Source organism: Paroedura picta, chromosome 2 (assembly GCF_049243985.1).
Source record: "Paroedura picta isolate Pp20150507F chromosome 2, Ppicta_v3.0, whole genome shotgun sequence".
Lineage (NCBI taxonomy): Eukaryota > Metazoa > Chordata > Lepidosauria > Squamata > Gekkonidae > Paroedura > Paroedura picta.
Window position 1 is genome coordinate 65,612,464 of NC_135370.1, and position 17,522 is coordinate 65,629,985.

A 17,522-nucleotide genomic window follows, 5' to 3' on the forward strand; every position below is an offset into this window, starting at 1 on the left:
TGTCATCTGGAAACAAAGGCTATGACCAGTTGCTCACAGGCTGGATAAGAAGATGAAGAGTTGGTTCTCAGACTACGCTGTTCTATCTGGCAAACCCCTTTGTGGACAGTTGTGGAGAGGCTGGGGGCTTTTTCTTTCTACCATCTTGTGCTTGTGACTTTTATAGTTTCAGGGGCTTAAAGGGGTTTAATGGGTTTTATGTGGCATTATCATGTGATCTGCCTTGAGTCCAAGGAGGAAGGCGGAGTATAAATTGAATAGATAGATGATAGATAATATGGCATTTTTCTCTGCCTGAAGGAGTCTCAAGGAGGCTTACATTCACCTTCCCCTTCCTCTTCCCACAACAGACACCCTGTGAGGTAGGTGAGGTTGAGAGAACCCTGATTTTGCTACTTGGTCAGAATAGCTCTGGTTGCATGTGGGGGAGCAGGGAATCAAACTCGGCTCACCGAATAAGAAGCCATCACTCTTAACTACTACACAACACTGGCCCCAAGAGCCCTGGATGGGCCCCTGGGCCAATGGATCCTTGCTTTGGATTGGTGAGCTGACTGGTCCTTCCCCCTGGACTTCTTCAAAGAGCTGGCTGTTCTGTTCAGTCCTCTGAGAAAGTCAGTGCTGCCTATTCTGCCTCCCGTTTGTCTGAACTCCTCTTGGTCTCAGTACCAAAGTTATCTTTGGTAGGTAGGTTGACTTCTGCTGCTAAGCATGCCACTGGTTCCTTCAAGCTGGCCGACTCCCAAAGAGACTGTCAAGGCCACAGTGTGCTGTGACCTGACAGACAACTTGCCCAGCAGTAGGGCTTACTGCCGCAGTGTACCTTTGCTGGTACAGGTTCCTTGAGGTAACTGTAAGGATGGAGGCTTTGACCCTGGATGCTGGACCACTGTAACATGATCCATGTGGGCTGTCTTTGAAGGTGTCCTGGAAGTTTCAACTGACACAGAATGAAGATACCAGATTCCTCTCAGGGCCAGCCACTAAAATTGTATCACTCCAGTGCTACATCAAGTGCATGGGTTACCAATTTGCTTCTGGGCCCAATTCAAAGTGCTAGTTATTACCTTTAAAGCCCTTGACAGCCTAGGGCTGTCATACTTATCAAATTGTATTTCTCTGTACAATTACACTCCCCAGACAACCTTTTGGTGTCCTGTTTTAAGTGTGTGCATACAGCAACAGCTTTCTCTGTGGTAGGTCCACTCCTCTAGCATCGTTTACCAGAGTGGGTACAGAGGACACTTTAGGAATACATGTAAGACAATTTATTTAAAAGGGCATTTGTTGGAAGGTAAGTGGTTAGGTTTTTAACCTGTGCACTATTTTTAATTTTCTTAATGGACTGTTCTGATTTTGTTGTCTTGTAACCTAATGTATGGTTAGCCACTTTGGGTCTATGTAGATAAGGTGAGAAAGAAAAGGGAAAAGGAAAGGAAAAATTCATTCTAATTATGGGTTGTACATCTAGAAATGTGTTTTCCACTGAAACCAATGGCAATGCCTGCATATCCCATAAATAAACTTAACCTAAAAATTGACAAGCATAGATTTTATAATTACGGCGTGGTAGGAAAATTAAATGGACACCAACACATTGTGAAAAGAATATTTTGATAGCTGAGCATCATGTACTAAATGAAGAAATCTAGACCTAGGTGAGCATAGGGTTGGGGTTGTCTGAATATTATTTCTTATCCAGTAATGTACACATGCTAGGAAAGTGATACAAATTACATTCCTGTCTTTATTGAAAAAAAAGACCTCTTCCACTGACCACAATCTCTTAGAACTCTCTTTTCTATTGGAGCCCAACACATATGAGAATCTTCCCTGCATGGTGTGACAGCAGGAATCAGAGCAGCCACAATCTGTAACTAAGACTCTGCGCTTGCTTATGTGGAAGCTACCTCAGTCACATCCATGATCAATGGATTAGATTTGGGAGCTGATTTGTTTTAAGCTTCTGGCCTCGAATACTTGGAAGCTGTGAAATGTCCCTGGGCAGTGTAATCAGTCTCCCTTTTTGCTGGCTGTTTGTGTCCAGGAGCAGATTAGTTTCAGTGATGAATGGGTGCTTTTCTTCCCTTGTTTCAGAAGGCTGGTGATATACCCTTCTCCTGAGCAGTCTCTTTTTGGCCAGGAGAGAAAGTTCTTGGAGAGGTGGAAGAGGACACTTTTTCCTACTTGGTGGCCCTTGCTTGCAGTCTCCAGGTATCTTCTTCCTTTCTGAAGTCACCATCTTGTTTTTAGTACAGGGGCCATTCCACTGAACACCCGCCTTACTATGTTCATCAGGCATCCTATTCTGCCCCACTTGGGATGCATTCCTCCTGCTATACAGCTTTCTTCTCCCAATCTGAGATTTGGACCACCTGCCACATGGCTTTCTCATCCGAATTGGGGACTCTTTCCTTTTCAGTGGTGGCCCTTTAATACGACAGGTAGTCAACTGTGGTTTGGGAGCCTGCTTACCCTGTGCAGAAGCCTTTTTCTTCACATCACGCAATTCCGTTCTCTTTTGTCCAGACCTCAATGTAGATTCTCCATTCTCACCTTGTAGTTCCAGCTTTACATTCTTCTGCTCATTTGTTCCAAGAGGGCCTTCACTTTTCATAGTTTGTTGCTTGCTTTCTTCACAATGTCGGCCATGTTTCCCAACACGAGCTTTTTTATTTCCAGCTTGTGAAATGCATCCAGAAGCTATCTTTTGTTTCATAGGAGATTCGGAATGTACAGGGTTAGATATCTTGTGAACATAAGTCTCCTGATCTGGCCTTTGAAATCCATGATGCTCCTTGTCTACATGGGAACATCCCTCATCTGGCTTGGGTTGCCCCTTATTTGTCCTGACATCTGGGTCAACATGTTCCTCATCTGGCTTAGTAAATCCAGGGTTGCCCTTGTCTGACACAGGATGTCCTGCCTCTGGCCTATGTTGCTTTTTGTTTTTCCTGACATGTATTTCTTCCACACCAGAATTCTTTTCACCAGGCTTAGGAAACACAAAATATCCCTTTTCTGGCTTGGTGAGCTTCTCCTCTAGCCAAGATTGCCCCTTATTTGTCTTACATTGCCTCTGATTTAGGTCAGGTTTCCCTTCCCCTGGCATGGAGAATGGTGGATGCCTGCCTCCTGGCCTAGGGCAACCCTTGTCTGATTTTGAATGTTCCTCATTAACCTTTGAATACTGTGCATCTTTCTGGCAATTACTAACACCAGCTTTAGAAGAACACTTGTTTTCTTGGTGATGATTCTCTTCAGCCCAGTCACGGCACTCTTCTGCCCAGTTTCGCCATTTTTCTGCCCAGTGGCGCCATTCATTGGCCCACCGACGCCTTTCACATGTCCAGATTCTCCACCTCGCTGGGTTCTGGTGCCCCTTGTCCAGCTTGTAATTCCATTCATTTCCTGTTGCTCCATTAATTTCTCTATCAAAAACAGGTATACCTGTAAAGGAACTAGAATGTATTAGTCAAACAAGCACTGTTCTATGAAGTACAGTATAAGAAGAACAGTAACAATAAGCCTATAATCCACCCCTCATTTGCTTCTTTATTGGCCAGAAGAAGCTCTAAGTCAAATGAACCTCCACATAACAATCAATCAGGTTTGCAGGTTATGAGGTAGCCTTGTGGTACAGAGTTTCATTACTGTCACACCACTTTTAAAGTCATTGTTGATGCTAGTTGAAGAGAATTAGGTTTAGGAAAAGATGTTAATGACTATGGTTCTTGTAAACTCAAAAACAGAGATTCTGTCATCAGTGTGACCTATTTACCCTTAACCTATGTTGGTAACAGAATTTCTAGCATTTTAGCCTAATAAGGAGGAGGCAGAATAACATTTAACTTGCATTGGCCATGCTCATTAATGAAAATGTATCACATACCTCTTCTTCAAGCAAAAGTGACTAGAAATCTTAAGATTGTTTGTCAAAAACACTTACAAGTAGGACCATCAAATCAGTCAATTTAAATATCTGGAGGGAGGCTGGCAGTAGCAAGCAGCTATTCCTCCAGGTGAGCACCAGCCAATAAATTGTCCCTGTGGTGGCCAGGTGCTGGGCAGCAAGAGACACAGAGATGAAGCCTTAGAACTGGAAACAGGAAGCTGGGAGTTCTGACCTTCTCAGTGGGCAATTCTATGGAAAAGTCAGTGGTGGCAATGGTTACCTAAGAGAGGGAGAGACAGAGAGACCGAGAGACAGAGAGACAGAGAAAGAAGCTTCTTCAAGAGTTGGCAACCCCCTGGAGTAGGCAGGGTGGAATAGAGTCTGTAGGCCGAAACACACCCATTTTGCCACATTAGTAGCAGTCCCATTAACTTATTATTATTGTTGCTCCAAATTTGGCTTTTCTGCATATTAATTGTCCTCACTTGTTTCTAGTTCTTCAGGAGGTGGGGTCTGTTCCACATCTGTTTTGCTCCCACTTTGGTCCATTCAATATTACAGTAATTAAAAACAACATTAAAGTTAAAGGTATCCCTTGTGCAAGCACCGAGTCATGTCTGACCCTTGGGTTGATGCCCTCTAGCGTTTTCATGGCAGACTCAATACAGGGTGGTTTGCCAGTGCCTTCCCCAGTCAGATTATTTAAAAAAAACATTAAAAGCAACACCAGAAGCAAGGAGGAAGAGCCAATAACAGAGGCATGCCAAATGAAACAAGTCTTTACCTGCTAAAGGAAGACTTCAATAGAAGGAGGCAGATGAAACTTTCTGGGGAGAAAGTTCCAAAGGTTAGGTGCCATGACTGAAAAAGTCCTTTCTTGGGTCACCACCTTTTAAATCTCAGGTAGTGGTGGCAACCAAAGCAGGGCCTCTGAAGATGATCAGAGTGAGCAGGTAGGGTCTGTTGGTCCTAGGCCATACTTGTGAGCCTTTATGCTTTCTTAAGAAGGGACAGTGATTTCTACCAATTCTTCCCTCCTACTGGAGTCTATATGCCCTCCAAAAATGTTTGGTGGGAGTCAGTGGACCCTCAATGACAGCTTAGCAGGGGTCTTTAGTGGGAGGGGAAAACAACAGAAATTGTAGCCCCTCTCTTTTAAAAACTTACATGCGCTTGCTTATGTGCATATATGGATCTGATCATTGTCAGATCCATATATGTTATGTGTATGCTGCAGCCCAGAGAAAGAGAAGGAGCAGAGCATTAATTTAAGAGTTATAGTTCAGATAATGAGGAGCTATGCCTGCATCTTCTTTAACCTTAACCTTAATTTAAGGAGGAGGAAAGTGACTTAAAGACACAGACAATTTATGGTGACCCTGTAACGTTTTTAAGACAAGAGAAGAACAGGGGTATTTTGCCATTGCCTGCTTCTTTAGAGCACCTCTGGACTTCCTTGGTGGTCTTCCATCCACGTACTAACCAGGGCTGGCCCTGCTTAGCTTATCAGATCTAATGAGACTGGGTTAGCCTGAACTTCTCTTGTCTTGAAATCCCAATGAGGTTGCCATAAATCAGTTGTGACCTGACAGGGGGTAAAAAAAAACAGGAGTGAAATTCTCAAAATGAACATAAAAGTCCTAACCTTTAATAAACCAAACCCATTATTTTCCCCCCACTGTCATTTCAGCTCATACTTTCATTGTATTGGAAAGTCATAGCTGACTTATAGCAACTCTCTTTGGGGCTTTCACAGCAAGAGATGCTTAAAGGTGGTTTGTCACTGCCTGCCTCGTTGCAACAACCCCAGTATTCCTGGGAAGTCTCCCATCCAAATACTCGCCAGGCCCAACCCAGCTTAGCGTCTAATATCTGATGAAATCAGGCTAGCCTGGGCTATCCAAGTCAGGGCCAGTTTATGTATTGCAAATATTTATTTAAGGTGGGCAAATGTTTTCTTATTTCCACTGTTCATTTTGCATTTACATTTCCTTGTCACAAAATATGGTATGGTTTGAGATGGGGTTTCCTTTTGTTTTGTTTTTTTGCAGAGTTCAGCCACCCATCAGCAGAAGGTGGCTTTGCTATTTTTCCCAATGACATCTGCAAGGATTTAATTTAAAAACAAAAACAAAACCTCTGAGCCAGATTTTTCTGCCTCTGTTATCAGGAGTGTTTCTGAAACTCCCCTGTGCCCCATGCATATTGAGAGAAACATTGAACACTAGACTTATACGGCGTATTTTTTCTCCATTCCACTTTACCATTAACATGGATAGATACCGTCTTCCCGTCCTCTTCTACTTCCAGGTACTTGCTTTCATTCTCAAGATGTCTGAAGAAAAGGGGGGAAAAACATGCTTATCCCATGCTTCCCTTGATGATTTAGGGGAAAAGATAAGTCTATATATTGTGACCTCCTCGTTCTTGTACTCACAAGACAATACCCGTACGTTGTTCCATTTTATGCAATGCTGTTCCATCCATGTATAAGAGCTCTTTCTCTCAGGGCTTAGGTAGTCAAGTTGTCACACAGTTGGATACATTGAGTTTTGTGTGGGAGGTATTTGTCTAAAAAACCCAGCTTTAACACCTTATAGATGATTCTAATTTGAAAGCCTTATCTCCTGACAACTTAATTTTCATATGGATAAATTTAAGGCAAGTGATCTCCCAGGTAAAACTTTAGGTGATAAAATATGTATGAGAATATATGATGAAATCAGCCTTCAACCTCTGCTTCTCTGTGTTGTCTCAGTCATACAACCCATTCACACATGAATTATGTGAGGCTGATACATGAAGGCTTTTAATGTGAAGACTTCCTGCCTACACTCTTGGAGGAATAGGAACCATTTGACACAGTCATCTGCTTACCCCTCACACACATTCCTCTGTGTCCTCCATCTCTGAGGCCTATCTCACAGAGTTCCCTGCCTTTCATCTTATATACAATGAGCTCCTTCATAGAAATACATCCTATCCACTCTGTGGCAAATCTTCTCTCAAATCTAATAACGTTTCTCTTTATATACAGTGATTTTATTTACTACAAACACTTTTCCTTTACTTACCTAAGTTCAAGTCCCACTCATACGATACAACATGAAAGCCACGTATATGACATACATGTTTCTCTGGAACCGTTTCCACACTGGAGGCTTCCCGCTGGGCTGCAGGCTGGAGTTTGAGGTTACCCCTCCTCTTCCTGCTCCTGCGCAAGGGTGCATTTGGCCCACTGCAACTTGTCTGCCCTGGATTTGTGCTCCTGCGTGGGAGCTGAGGCAGCGAAGTTCCCAGTGTGGAAACAATCTGGGTGGGTGATATAGCTCACAATCTCTAATGTAAGAGTGTGACCTATTGGAGTCTGTCCTGCCCCTGAAGGGGAAATCAATGAGAGTGCTGCTCCAGCATTCAATCATTTTCAGAAGGGGATGGAATGGTGGAAGGAAGCACAGCAGCAGTCTTTGTTTGGGTCTGCCTCAGGGAGAGACAGGGAGAGCTCAGGTCTGACTCAGGAAAAGAGCAGGCAGAATGAAGTGTAGCTTAGTCTGCTAGTATACCAAAGAGGTCTGCCTCTGAGAGAGAACAGAGTACCTGATTGTTAAGCCTATCTCTGATAATGAGAACACTTTGCACCATTGAGTCTGACTCCTGGGAAAGGGCAGGCTGATGTGGATGGGATCCTGTGTGTGAGAGGGGATCCAACCTAGTGACTGGGCAATAAAAGCTTGTTTGTGCCTGAAAGCATTAAAGAAAATTCAAGCCCCTCTCTGAAGATACAACCAACTTAAATGTATGTGTCTCTGCCATTTTTTTCCTTTGTTTACCTGCTGATCTGTTCTTTGAAACCTGTAAATTGACAAACCTTCTGTGTTGTTTATATAAAAATCATGGATTCTACATGCGCAACACAACACTGTCATGGCAACAGACCCATTCCTAGGCATTTCTACCTTATGAACAATTGGTAACTGAGGAGAAGGTTTATAGTTTTAAACAAACCTGGTACCCCAAAATCATAACAAGCTGTGTGAGTCCCCTCAGTTGGTAGAACAGGCCTGTCACATAGTGTTTCCTTAAGAAAGACACAAATGAAATCCTTAGGCTCACACTCACTGCAGGAAGCCAGATCTGCACTGACCATGCAGACTTTGTTCCTGCTCCTCCCAGTGAAGAGGAAGATAGCAGTAATTATTGTGGGCTGAAGCATCCTTCCACCAGGCTGGGAGTCAGAAGTGTGGAAACAGGCCACCTGATCTCCCAAATCAGAGCTGTGAGAGTGTGGTTAAAAACTTCCACAACCGAATCAACAATCAGCTGTCTTTCCTATCGTGCTAATTAATAGACAGCCCCTGTAGTGCACTGTTAAGGAGGAGTGGTTTAAGGATTTGTGGCGCCTGTAGCACCATAGCAAGATTAAGGATTCGTGGGACACTAGCAGAGTACAATTGTGGGGAGAGTAGCAAGACTGGGGGCAGAGGGAGCCCCCACTGTAGAAAGGGGGGTCACTCCAAATGTTCTTATAGAGGGAAAAGGCAGTGTGGGGTCTGTAGCAGATGCTACGTGTGCTACTTCGATAAACCAGCCCTGCTGTTAAGATCTTGGAAATTCACATTCTTGCCACTGAGCTTGCTGGGTGAGATTTGGTCAAAACTATCCTTCAATATAACTATCTCCTTGCTTACCGGGATGATAAAATGGAGAAGGGAGAACAATTAGGAGACAAATAAGAGCTGGGTTTTTGTACCACACTTTTCACTATCTGAAGGAGTCTCAAATTGCCGTACAATTGCCTTCCTTTTCTCTCCTCACAACAGACACCCTGTGAGGTAGGTAAGCTGAGTAAGACAGCTGAGAAGGGCCCAAGGTCACCCAGCTGGCTGCATGTGGAGGAGGGGGGAATCAATCCCAGTTCTCCAGATTAGATACCACCACTATTAACTTCTACACCATGCTGGTTCTCACATAAGTGCTGCGTTCTTCAGTGGCAAACTGGGATGAAAATATATTAGTCTCTATTCCTGCAGGAAGAATTACACTGGCTAAACATCTGGAAAACGTTCCTGACAGAGCAGTTCCTCAGTAGAACAGGCTTCCTCGGGAGGTGGTGAGTTCTCCTTCTTTGGAAGTTTTTAAGCAGAGGCTAGATAGTCATCTGACAGAAATGCTGATTTTATGAACTTAGGCAGATTGTGAGTGGGTGGGCAGGAAGGGATGTGCCAGCTTTCGTCTCTTGTGTCCCTTCCTTGCTTACCCAGGGAATTGCTGATTGCCACTGTGGGATGGTGAATTTCCTCCAGGCAATGCTGGATTCTAGAGATTTTTGGTGGGGGGGGGTCACTTGGCCATTGGGATCACTGTGGATGGGCAGGTAGTTGTGAGTTCCTGCATTGTGCAGGGGGCTGGACTTGATGCCCCTAGGGGTCCCTTCCAACTCTATGATTCTATGGAAGGCCATGTGTATACAACATCTTGACTTGGGGGGGTTCACAATGTTCCACACAGAGCTTCTGAGCCTACTTTCTCATTACAAATACAAGCTTTGTTGAGATGACATGACCTTCCAGGCAAACAAATTTGGTAGATGAACATGCCATATTTGATAGCCATGATCACTCATGCACTGAGTCTCAGATTTGTTGTACTGAGTCAAACAGCTATGCAGCAGTTTTGTGGCAAAGAAGTAGTTGTAGTGATAGTGTTTTATTTTCTTGCCTTCGGCGGGGGGCTTTTACCTTTGTGAAGTAGGGTGAAAATAACCCCCCTCCAGGGTAATCGATTGTCAGGTCTGGAAGTTAAACTATGCTGGAGGGGAAATACACCTCCCGTTAGGCTATGTGAAAATGTGCATGCGCAATATAACCTTGATAATATAAACAAGCACCATAAGGCTTTTTTACTGACTGGTTTGCTGTCTGTTTATTTATACAATTGGCTGCCAAGCATTATGTGGAGATGACAGATCTGTGGGGATGGGGGGAAGCAAGAACTCTCATGTATGAAATACAGGCAATTGCCCTGTACTAAATATAATAGCCCAATTGACAGGTTTGTGAGCAGCAATGTGATCAATGAAAAACTGGTTCTTGTCTGCAACAGCTGAACAGAATGTGAGCCAACTGGCAGGTGTTCTAGTATACCTTTATACAGTATACAGTTATACAACACAGAGATAAAAAAGCTTACGGGAGAGGGGAATGTTCACTCTCTTTCCTTACCTTTTAGTTGTGATTTTTTTGCCATTGATGAATGCAGTCATGATGGAAAAATGGTGGAACCTTTTTGGAGCGCTGAAGAAGGATACAGAAAAATCTGAAACACAGGTTGCCAGATGTTTGTCAAAAAGGTTTCCAGGCCACAAATTCCTGCACTATGCCCCTCCCCTATATCAGGGGTAGTCAACTTGTGGTCCTCCAGATGTCTATGGACTACAATTCCCATGAGCCCCTGCCAGCAAACGCTGGCAGGGGCTCATGGGAACTGTAATCCATGGACATCTGGAGGACCACAGGTTGACTACCCCTGCCCTATATGACATGAGCTCTGAATTATTTTCCATCCTTTCCCCCCAGTCATTCTAATTAAGCATCCCAGTAATATAAGTCATTGAGCCGAAAATGATCCATTAGTGTTATTGACCTCACTTGCAAAGATTCAAAGATTCTATATTTGCTTCCACCTCTAAGGCATCCGTGACAGATTTCTTCACCAACACCATGTATTTGTTTGTTTGTTTAAAATATCTACCTCCTGGGCTCTCAATTAAGATACTCAAGGTGGCTTATAGCATAAATATAATAAAATCTATATAAGCAATAACAAAGCAGAAAACAAAAGCTAGAAGCATAAAAACTCAACATAAAAAGTGAACCATGAAAGTAAAAGTTTTAGTTAATAAAAGTCAACATAGAAAAAGTAGTATTCATAAAAGCAAATTATCACAACAGAATAAAACATGCACTGGCAAAAAAATGGTTATTTTTTTTCACCAAATCACCAATTGCCTAGAAAAAATGAAAACATCTTTGGTTGACATTTGACCAGACAAGCAGATATGAGAAAGGAATCCCAAAGATCGTCATCTCTGAGGCCAGGGATGCACAGAACAGGAGATCTGAAGGTGACCTCAATATCTGGGCCGATTCAAATGAGGGCAGGCATCTCATCTAGGTAAGAACGAGCACACTGAATGGTTCCAAATTAGCAACTGGTAAATGATCAAATCCAGTGATAACGTATTATCTTTTGTTGCTAACCCTGCAAACAGGCATTGCTTTCAGCCTTCCATCAAGCATCACAGCTTTGTTTGAATGCTTCCAGTTTTTCTACTGGTGCAAGGTGAAGGAGGAGCCTATTTTAATATCCCCAGCAGGGAGCAAGCAAAACAAGGATGGGGGGGGGGATTCGGCAAAGTCATACCTCCTCCCTCTCGCACAAATGTGGAAATGGGTGGCACTGAGCCCTTTGTTTCTTGCTAGTCCTCATTTTCAGTTTGAGTAAACATTCCTTAAATCTTTCAAAAAGTCAGGCTATATTGCTCAAGACAGAAGGCTAACCACAAATGAGTTATTTGGCACCTCAGTTAGATTGCTACACAGGATTAGGGATTCACAGGTAACTGGCCTTCCAGCTAAGATTTGAAAATTACCCGAAGAGGAACGTTTTCCTGTGAAGAATATTTTGATGCCATCCTGATCAAACACAGACAGGTGTTTCTCAGCCTCAGATTTCTCTATGGAGGAGCAAAGGGAGAAAATTACAAACATTTTCCAGACCCTGTAAATGAAATGACTAAAAAAAAAACCCACTAAAAACTTCACCAAAGCTGTTGCATCTTCTTCAGGGATCAAGGATGGGAAGAAAAGCAACTGTGAGTGGAAAGCAGGACTGATTACTTTGTGCAGTACAGTCTCCGTAACAGTATACTCTAGAATAGTGTTAGTGCTTGCCTGAGAAGCAGCAGGAGAAAAACAGTCCGTCCTTAATCTGGGCTGTTTCAGAAGGAGTTTCCTATAGGTTACCATAAAGGAATGGAAACAGTCATATTGGTTTAATCTGCTTGACCCTGAAGTGCTAATGTCCAACATTGACATCTAGTACCAGATCCACACAGTTTTACAAGGCAAGGCCACTCCATGTTCCATTACCTACTCTTACTTTCTAACAACTCTTGCCTCTGCCTCCAAGGTCCAAGACTGTCTAAATTTCACAGATGATTAGCTAGTAGAAGGGAGACTCCCAAGGATATTTTCCATCTTTCAGGAACTGTTTTTTAATAGAGTGAAAGCCTAGTGAATAACTTCAAACATCCTATTGCACTAGGCTGTAGCCCCTCTTCGGAGAAGGAGCAGGAGGAGGAGGAGAAGGAGGAGCTGGTTCTTATATGTGGCTTTTCTCTACCCAAAGGAGGCTCAAAGCGGCTTGCAGTCGCCTTCCCTTGCCTCTCCCCACAATGGACACCCTGACTGCATGTGGAGGAGGAGTGGGGAATCAAGCCCCAGTCCCCAGATTAGAGGCTGCTGTTCCTAATCAGACCAAGCTGGCTCTCAAGAAGGATAGCCCACATGAACACATATTATGTTTGTACTCACCCAGTATAATTTTAGGAATGGAAGCTTGTTCCAGTTTCTTAAAACATATATGAAATGTTTTCACCCCTATACACCTAGAAATAATTCTCAACTCTCAGGGTATGAATGGAAAACCATTAACAGGTATTAATTTTTAAACAAATTCCTGTTTCAGCCAGTGAATTCTTAGTGAAGTCATTAAGCTTGTTCAGACAGAATGAGACCCATCTTTTCTATGGAGTACTCACTTGCTCTTCTGAAAATATCTTTGCTGTTTTCATCATATAGGATACGTGTGCTTTCTGGAATAGAAGACAAAATATGAAGAGATTTAGAACAACATACATCCTACTCTTTAACTTTGAATTATTTCAGATTTAACCATGCTCTTTAGAATAATAGCCAGCTGGTTTTTAAGCTTGGAATTTCTTGGCTTAAATCATATTGTGGCCGTTATCTCAGTTATGTTGGAGAGCAACTCAGCATTCCTGGACATTAGGGGGTGCTACATCACCCTAAATGTGTAAAGATGTTATCTCCTTGAATGGGGTGACTCTTTGTCATAACCTGGGAGCTGCTATCTGATGCCTCCTCTCATTTTGTTCTCTCGCTCCTTCCCCAAGCGTTCCATGGAGACATATCTCTGTAGATCTTGTCTGTAGATACAATGCTCCCATATTCCAAAGTGCATAATGTTGGACAAGCTGGTATTTGTGATACGGAAAATACTCTTAAGCGTCTTTCTCTTCTTTTAATTGCAACCTGAATGTGAAGTAGATCTTCTTGAATAGATGTAAATTTACCTTTTCTTCTTGGGAGTATACTTCTTGGGAGATTTATTTCCTGTGTCTGGTATTACAGTTTTATGATTGGACAAAACTCTGCTATATTAATCAAATATCCCAGTAAATTGGTGGCATTTAAGAAGACAATTTCAGCTTAGTTTAGGGAGCTATTAAGTAGCCCATTAAGGGGTTTACATTTTGGGGCTGTAGTAAAGATTGCCAAAATAATGTGTGTTAAGTGAACATGAATAGTGTACCCCCACTGTATGAGTGGAGAAATACAGATTATGTAGTTTTATTCTACAGATTATCAGGTAAAAGGTATAAGAAACTGAGCAGTGGTATCTCTATATTTCTTTAGGATCTACTTCCACCCACAATCAGCTTCCTCAGACTCTCCTTTAGTTTAAACATGCATACAAAGCAACTTTCTTAATTAATGCATCAAAAGTGACAAAACAATGGGTTAATCCTACATTTCAAATATTAATTTTGAAACCTGAAATGTTAGTGATTATGACAATGATACTTAGTGGCTCTTTCTTTGAGATGCTGTGACACCTTTATGAAAGTAAGCAAGGCCTTTGCCTGATAAAGATGGTGGCTGGCAGGTGGCTTCCAGTTTGAAACAGCCCCCAGTGGAGCAACAGGTAAATTACCGCTTTCATGCCAGGGGTAGGGTTGCCAGCACAAGACGAGCAACTGGCTGGAGACTTACTTTTGGGGTGAGATCTTATCAGTGACACAGTGATGTCTCTGAAAACAGGCTGATGTCACTTCCTGCACAATCAGAAGTAATGTTACTGCATTGCTAACAATGTTCTAGCACTGGGCCCAAAATGTATGGTGTAACCAGAGAGTTTTGACTGAATGCTAGAGCATCACAGTGGCATCACTACCAGAAATAATATTTTCTTATTAGGAGACTGGAAATCACTCCTCCCCATTTCCCCCTGTTTCCCCCTTCTGCCCAGCTAAGTGACAATGGAAGAGCCCACTGGGGTCAGAGGTTCCCTGTCCCCAACGGAAACACGGCAACCCCAGCCACAGATGAAGTAAATGTGATTATTTTGGCTACTGGAAGTCTCTATGAGCCATTGAGCGACTACCACAGGATTATGAAAACAATCCAGGCTTTTGAATCCGGAAAAAATGAACAACTCAAATAAATTGTCAGAAATGCCCTGACAATTCTATATATTGAATGGGTGACTGGAAATAGCTCTCTTACTGTATTTTAACTATTCTGATTATATGAAGGAAAAGGTGGTCAAAATGTGTTCAACTTGTACATCTGGGGTCATGACACTGAGCATTATAATTTGACTTTCCTGATGTTTTAATTGAGAATTAATCCTGGAGACACAAAGAGAGAACAACAGCAGAAAGGCAAAGAAGACGGGTGTCTTACCGTCTGATAGGACTTTGTAGGCTTCCATAACCTCTTTGAACTTCTGTTCAGCTTCTTTCCTGTTATCTGGATTTTTATCTGGGTGCCATCTCAGCACTTTACTCCGGTACCTGTATAGTTGCACAAGATACAATTACCTTTACTGGCTAAGCATCCACCTACTCTAAAACCAAGAGAACATCTCCTATACTGTTTTTGCCATTCTGTTCAGGCTTCTTTTCATTCCCACATAATTCCTCCTGCAAATAACAGCGGGGGAATCCTTTTCTGGCAGTGCTTTCTTGTCACTGCTGTAGTCAAAACTTTTGTGAAACAGCACAGGATACTAAGAGGACCCCCTCTTAGTATCAGGCCTAGGTATCAAATGTTGACAGTGAGTGGGAAAAAGCAGCCAGAGTCAGGATTGCATGGCTGAGGTTATGAGAGGCAAAGGAGGATGACCTGATGATGAATTTCTCTTACGCTTTTTTAATATCTTCCAAAGAGGCAGTTTGGGGAATATCCAGAATTTTGTAGTAATCCACCATGGTGTACATCCATCCAGTGAAAGGCCACCAGGGAAGGTGAAGAAGAGATTAAGCAGTCAGATACAAGAGGGATTGCTTTCTTTCTCTGAAAATGCAAAATACACATTTAAAATTGCCCTGAGGTAAGCAGATATAGGATTTGCACAATAGTAGCAGATTTGCCATTCCAGTTTTTGCTCAAAGGTCAAAACATCAATCTCCTGCTCTTCTGGATAAGTATTTCCCCATTAGTTATTTATGTGAAAATGTAGGCCCTGCCTTATCCAAAATTCAAGGTGGCTTTCACCAATCAATTTTTTAATTACAATTAATCTAACAACAAACTGTGATAAAACCAGTCTTCATTCAATCAAAATCCATCTAGATCAGTTTGAGATTCAGATCTGATTTGGAAATGGCCTTTGTTGCCCTGAATGACCATCTTTGCTGAGGGTGATAGGGAGAGTGCAAACCTGTGGATTCTCCTGGATCTGTTAATAGCTTTCAACCCCATTGGCCATCGTATCTTTCCAGAGACTCTATCTGGCATGGGAGTGGGGCTCACTTTCTTTTGGGAAGTTTCACTCTTACATTTTTGGCTGTTTCCAGAAGAAGAAGAACTGGAATTTTTTATCCCATTGTTTCCTACCTGAAGGTGTCTCAAAGTGGCTTACAATTCCCCCACAACAGACACCCTGTGAGGTAGATGAGACTGAGGGAGCTCTGAGAGATCTGAGTCAACCAGCTGGCTGCATGCAGAGGAGTGGGGAACTAAACCTGGTTCTCTAGATTAGAGGCCTCCACCCTTAACCGCTACAAGACTGAGCTGAGGGACTGTCACTTGGCCCCATCCATTTGTCCCCTGCACTGGTTAGCATCTATGTGAAGCCAGTGGTAGAGATCGTCAGGAGATTTGCAGTAAGGTGTCACTGATATACAGATGACACATAGCTCTCTTTCTCCTTAACAGCTGAGGCAGGTGGAAGTTTTGAACTGGTGCCTGCAGAAGGCAGAAGAGGAAGAGGAGGAAGAGTTTCTTATATGCCGCTTTTCTCTACCTGAAGGAGTCCCAGGGCCTTTTCGCACGGGGATCTTTGTTGCAAATTGTTTGCGGAATGAAAAATCGCCATTTAAAATAGTGGAATTCGTCGTTATGCATACCTGCCTTTGTAGTGGAATCAGTTGCGTTTTTTAGCGTTTCCCACAGGCTTCCGGTCTCGGCAGAAATCGCTAGAAAGGAAGCGCTATTGCCAAGCTCGTCCCGCCCCTGGCCGTCAAGCAGCCAATGGGCAGCCGTTAGCATGCTCCCAAACAGCCCCTTTCCCTTTAAGAAATGTTTTTTTTAAAAAAAAAACAGACCCATAGCAACGAATCTAGGTAGATTCGTTGCAACGGAGAGACCCATCCAGCTGCCTAATGTGAGCTGTTGTTTGATTGTATGATCGTTGGCACGCTGCCTCGAGTGATAAAAAAAAAATCCCCCCCCCTCTCACGGGCCCGATTTTCGGCTGAATTAATGTGTAAAAAATAAAGGGACTTTATTTCAGCAAACGGGCTTTTATGTGGTTTGTGCTTAGTGACTAAAGGTGAAGGACTGAAGCCAGGGAAGCCTCTAAACAGAAAGAGGCTCGCTGGTGCGTTTATCCCCGCTCGCTCGGAGAAAAAAAAATGGCGATTGCTTCGCCGGAAGTTTGGAGGACAGGCTCAGGAGGAGGGACTTTGAAGAACCCGCAACAGTGGTAACGCACAGGTCTTTAGCGCTAGTGTTGCAGATTGGTTGCAGGAGTGTATCGCTATCCGGAGGGTGAATCCACTTTTCTGGATTCCCCTGAAAGCGCTACAACGAAGCGCTTTTTGCTGATTGGTTTCAGGAGTGTTGCAGATTGTCTGCGACGTTGTGCGTTAAGGCAAATTAGTAGCGTTTTCAATTAGCAACCATTGTGCTATTTTGAAGCCGTGCGAAATGGCCCCCAAAATGGCTTACAGTCGCCTTCCCTTTCCTCTCCCCACAACAGACACCCTGTGAGGTGGGTGAGGCTGAGAGAGCCCTGAAATTACTGCTCGGTCAGAACAGCTTTATCAGTGCTGTGGCGAGCCCAAGGATGCCCAGCTGGTTGCAAGTGGGGGAGCACAGAATCAAACCCAGCTCGCCAGATTAGAAGTCCACACTCCTAACCACTACACCAAGCTGGCAGTGGATGAATGAGCTGATAAGCTGAAGCTCAGGCCAGACAAGACTGAGGTGTTGTCAGTCAATTAGAAATCTGTATGAGGATTCAGGAGTCATTCCACCCTGGATGGAGTTGCATTCCCCCTGAAGGAGCAGTTGCATAGCTTGGGGATGCAGTGGTG

At 43.3% G+C, this 17,522-nt stretch overlaps 1 protein-coding gene across 4 annotated transcripts in view; it reads right to left on the reverse strand.

The window, feature by feature from the left end:
• Window positions 1–1,724: 1,724 nt before the first annotated feature.
• LOC143829489 (uncharacterized) overlaps window positions 1,725–17,522 on the reverse strand; it is a 35,077-nt gene continuing 19,279 nt past the window's right edge. For all 4 annotated transcript variants that reach the window (XM_077320487.1, XM_077320486.1, XM_077320489.1 and 1 more), the window contains 7 exons: window positions 15,127–15,276; window positions 14,665–14,774; window positions 12,717–12,770; window positions 11,547–11,630; window positions 10,117–10,210; window positions 6,160–6,230; window positions 1,725–3,450 (listed from right to left, as the gene is read on the reverse strand). In XM_077320487.1, the coding sequence (XP_077176602.1) occupies window positions 1,928–3,450; window positions 6,160–6,230; window positions 10,117–10,210; window positions 11,547–11,630; window positions 12,717–12,770; window positions 14,665–14,774; window positions 15,127–15,200 (2,010 nt within the window). In that variant the 5' untranslated portion in view covers window positions 15,201–15,276 and the 3' untranslated portion in view covers window positions 1,725–1,927. The remainder of the gene's footprint in view (window positions 3,451–6,159; window positions 6,231–10,116; window positions 10,211–11,546; window positions 11,631–12,716; window positions 12,771–14,664; window positions 14,775–15,126; window positions 15,277–17,522) is intronic.